The sequence below is a fragment of the Enoplosus armatus genome, chromosome 7, assembly GCF_043641665.1.
Source record: "Enoplosus armatus isolate fEnoArm2 chromosome 7, fEnoArm2.hap1, whole genome shotgun sequence".
Lineage (NCBI taxonomy): Eukaryota > Metazoa > Chordata > Actinopteri > Centrarchiformes > Enoplosidae > Enoplosus > Enoplosus armatus.
The window spans coordinates 7,774,502-7,778,538 of record NC_092186.1 but is presented as its reverse complement, the minus strand read 5'-3'; the positions used below and the strand labels follow the sequence as shown (position 1 = coordinate 7,778,538).

Genomic DNA, 4,037 nt, shown 5'->3' with positions numbered 1-4,037 from the left:
TATTTAGTTTGAACATTATTCAGCCCGACCATAAAAACTAGAGAGACCAGATCAGTCTTTCTTGTCTTTCTACCAGAATTCTGTTCAATGTCAGTCTAATGTAAACATTTTCCAACTGATAGACCAGTACAGTATGGCCAACATGCTCATTTGCACATATTAAAAATGTAATGTAAATAAGAAATAATATTTGACCTCTACCCATACTTGTTTCTGCTCAGCAATGGCATAAAAGAAACAATGAATACTCTAAATAAAGGTGTGTCTTACTTGGAGGTGCAGATGGGTGTACAGAGGTGAGCCTAAACTGGAACATTGTAGGCCATGATGTGTCTTTCGTCTCATGTGACAAATGGGAACATTTTCATATTCTATATCTTAAGAGTTGTTGTTTTTTACCCAGTGCCTTATTTGTTTAATTTTGAAATTCTTTAATGGAAGGGGCCTCTGGTATGTTTTTTCAAGTGGGGCGGACTTATAAACATAGTCCAGGGAGGAGCAATTACAACCAGTTAGAAATGAGCCGCTGTGAGAGGGCAAGTATATGAGCCTGAGATAGTCACGCAGTACGGGTCCAACAAACATTCCTGGAAGTTCCTGCATCATGAATCCTGAAAACGGACGAACTATAACCGTGAATATGGAGGAAGCAGCAGCTGCTGCCACTGGTCCAGCTGCAGTTACAGGGGAGTGGAAGGTGAGAAATAGTCTGTGCTGGACGATGTGGGCCGCATCAGATATGATGCCTAACCTGTCCTGTGTGTCTTACAGTGCCCCATGGGTGACCGTCACATCCACAGAGGTGATGTGAGAAAGGTTTGGAAAGAGTGCCAAGAGGAAAGCTTCTGGTATAGAGGTAATCTCCTCTAGACATTCAATAGACGTCTTACTCATTTTATCATTGTAGCAAACAGAGAAGCCAGCAAATCTGTCAAATGACTCAAGCTGTCTGACTACACTGCATGGCTGGCTTGGGTTTATTCTACCAGGTGTATTGCACAAGTCTTTTGTAGTAGAAGCAGTGGGGCAGGGCTCATCTATCAACACCCTGTTCACTTAACGCTGTGTGTTTACATTCTTCTCTGTGGAATTCACTCAAAACACCCTTATTTTTCATCCTTTTTATAGTAAATTCAGTGAAGTGGTGCACGCAGACCACGGCATGTAAGCTAGCTTGGCTGGATGGCTACGACTAAGGTTCCACAAACTGTGTCAACACAGTATTGTCTTTCCCCTCACTTCTCCAGCCATGTAGCCAGTGGACAAATTGTTGAGTCTTACTACTTCACAGGACAAAGTTTTGTCAGATTAAACTCAATCAATCAATTAATCAATTTATTTGTCACTTGCGATCATACAAGGTACAATTATTATTGCGAAATGCAAACTAGTGTCAAAACAGAAAATTTAAATATCACCGTTGTGTGTCTACCGCTAGGTTTGCAGGGGAAGTTGTATGGACAATGTAATAATTCTAACTTTATTCTGATTCTTCTTCACTATGTCTCTTATGATAAAGCTTTGATCAGCTCCAGACCATTGTCTTATTGGACTTTGTTTTTATTTCTTCTTTATTTAGCTCTTCCCTTCTCTCTGGGTAGCATGGCTGTCACCGGGGGTCTCATCTACAGTGGTAAAGCACTGACTTTCAGACCTTGTTCCTCCATAATATCATAATGACACATGTAAAGCAATAATTTTTTGTAATCATGCCATTTGGTTTAAGCTCAAGTTTATTTCCATGCAGGCACTTGGAAATCGTCAAAGCGATTTGGTCCCTTTCCAAAACTAGCAGGTGTGTACCTTACAGAATTTTCAGTTTCTAAGTAGCAACACTTTTAACAATCCCTCAGCAATTATTGGTCCCTAACTAGGGTTTTTTCTTCAGTCGCTGGGATTGTTGGTTTTGCATTGGGGAAAGCATTGTACGTTGGAACTTGTCGACGCAAGTTTCAGGCGCTTGGCCTTGGGGATGGACCAGGATTTGGGCCCTGGTCTGAGGGAGGTCGCTTTGGTCCTGGATGCAGGTAGGGAATACACTGAATTTAAAGGTTTCACAGTCTTGTTTTGATAGGAAAATCCTGCTTCTTATTATCATTTTGTCATGGCAGAGGCTCATATTCTATTCTGATGCTGTGTTAAAGTAAGAAGAGTTACTAATGTGCACAGATTCCGCAGGGACGGTAATTTGAAGAGGATATGGCTTTAACATAACATTCTTTGTACAGCTTCCTTTTTTTGTTGACGTTTGACAAAATTAATGGCTTTTAATTAAAACCACTGACCACTGATATTACACCACAAGCCATTCAAACAGTATCTGTCATAATTACATTAATAAATACAAATATTATAAATAATGATACATTTCCTTCTGCCTCTGCATGTCACTGACCAGCATGTTATCCCATCAGATCATGCCACCATGTGTGTGAAGAATGTAAGAAAAAAGCTCCATCTGCACCTGCAGAACAAGTGAAAAGCTAGAGGTAAATAGATCATATGTTGACAGAGCTATTAGAAACATAGTGCTCACAACTCTGAAGCTATTAAAAACAGATTAGTGAACAGTCTAGATAAGTTGGCTTGTTGGTAATTTACTAAACTACTAGTAAAAATAACCTTAATCTTTATGTGTTCCATTTTATTTTTCAGCCTCATCAGATACACTGAAGGATTGACTGTCAGCAGGGATCAATCAGTTGCTGCTTTTCTGTTTCTTAAATGTCACAAATGCTGCATATCATTTGTCTAAAGTATCTTTTGCTCTGTTTTGATGTACTGTACATCATATTCATTCAGGAGAAGCCATGCACATAATTGCCACTAGGGGGAGCTACTATCCTTTCAGTCATAGATCCTTTAAGAGTCTCTTAAGAAGAGCATCAAAAGGATAAAGTTAATTGGTTTAATTATGAACTGCTATATACTTTTGTATTACAGTCATTCCATGTATGCTCATATTTGCTTATCTTGACTAAAGGAAAATATATTACATATTATTCAACGCAAATGTCACCTTTTATGTGTATATGTCTTTTTATGGGTCTAATCGTCCAACTAACAAACATCAAGAGCCTTAAATAATGACACAACAGAGAGATAATAATCAAATAATATATGTTAACGTGGGATGAACAGACAATTAGTCTACAGTGCAATATTGTATAAACCGTTTACAACACCACACATTACTTCTGGTACTGTATGTGTGGCATGTAGGACAAACTTCAAGACATGTACAGATACGAAGGTACATACAGAGACAAAAAGCTTCTTAACTCTGTTTTGTTTTCACTTTTTGAACAGTAAGCTAGCACAGAAGCAGATCAGAGATATATTTCGGCCCTTATATAACCGGTAAAAGCATTTTAAAATTAGATTAGATTCAACTTTATTGTTATTAAGTACAGGTACAGCTACAACAAAATGCAATCTAACCAGAAGTGCAAAAAGCAGTGCAGCGCAGAGTAATGTACATATATGTAGAGGTATATATAAATAAGTAAGGGGTAGATATGTAGGCAGTGCAGGTGTAAGTACAAGTTATGCAAACAGTAAGACATTAAATACAGAATGTCTTAGTTTGAACTAAAATCAGTCCTCTGACAAACAGGTAGCCAGGGCCGTGATTTGAGAATTGGAGTTATGTGCTTAGCTTTTTTATCTTAGTAAGAACTCAAGTAGCAGCAACACTCTGAGTGGGCTGTAGCTGTCTGACTTCCATCGAGTCCCATAGGGACACTATTACAGTAGCCCAGCCTAAATATGGATAAATGCATTGACAAGGTTTTCTAGATCTAAATCCCTTCATTCCAATGTATTTGAAGGTGAAAATAAGTGATAGATTATTGGATAGGTTTTATAATTATCTTAACTGTTTTAAATATAGGTCTACTCCAAGATAACTTGTCTTTCAGGATTCAACATAAGCACTGACTTATAATCTTTGCTATTTGGCAAAAGCATTTTTCCTTTGTTTAGCTGAATTAAATGATGGCTCATTATTCATTTGCTCTATGTACTTGTTTAGCAAT

At 38.0% G+C, this 4,037-nt stretch overlaps 1 protein-coding gene across 1 annotated transcript; it reads left to right on the top strand.

Moving 5' to 3' along the window:
* Positions 1-592: 592 nt before the first annotated feature.
* Positions 593-3,007, top strand: ociad2 (OCIA domain containing 2). The gene is made up of 7 exons (XM_070909581.1): positions 593-697; positions 772-856; positions 1,580-1,633; positions 1,748-1,795; positions 1,889-2,027; positions 2,415-2,489; positions 2,656-3,007. The coding sequence occupies exons 1-6, from the start codon at positions 605-607 to the stop codon at positions 2,485-2,487; spliced, it is 492 nt and encodes a 163-aa protein (XP_070765682.1). The 5' UTR covers positions 593-604; the 3' UTR covers positions 2,488-2,489; positions 2,656-3,007.
* The last annotated feature ends 1,030 nt before the right edge of the window (positions 3,008-4,037 follow it).

Bases quoted from the DNA above. Each gene is read 5' to 3' on its own strand.
- ociad2 (XM_070909581.1), top strand. From the start codon at position 605: ATGAATCCTGAAAACGGACGAACTATAACCGTGAATATGGAGGAAGCA. The intron at 698-771 runs GTGAGAAATAGT...TGTGTCTTACAG, and splicing joins CAGTTACAGGGGAGTGGAAG to TGCCCCATGGGTGACCGTCA. The intron at 1,796-1,888 runs GTGTGTACCTTA...TTTTTTCTTCAG, and splicing joins TCCCTTTCCAAAACTAGCAG to TCGCTGGGATTGTTGGTTTT.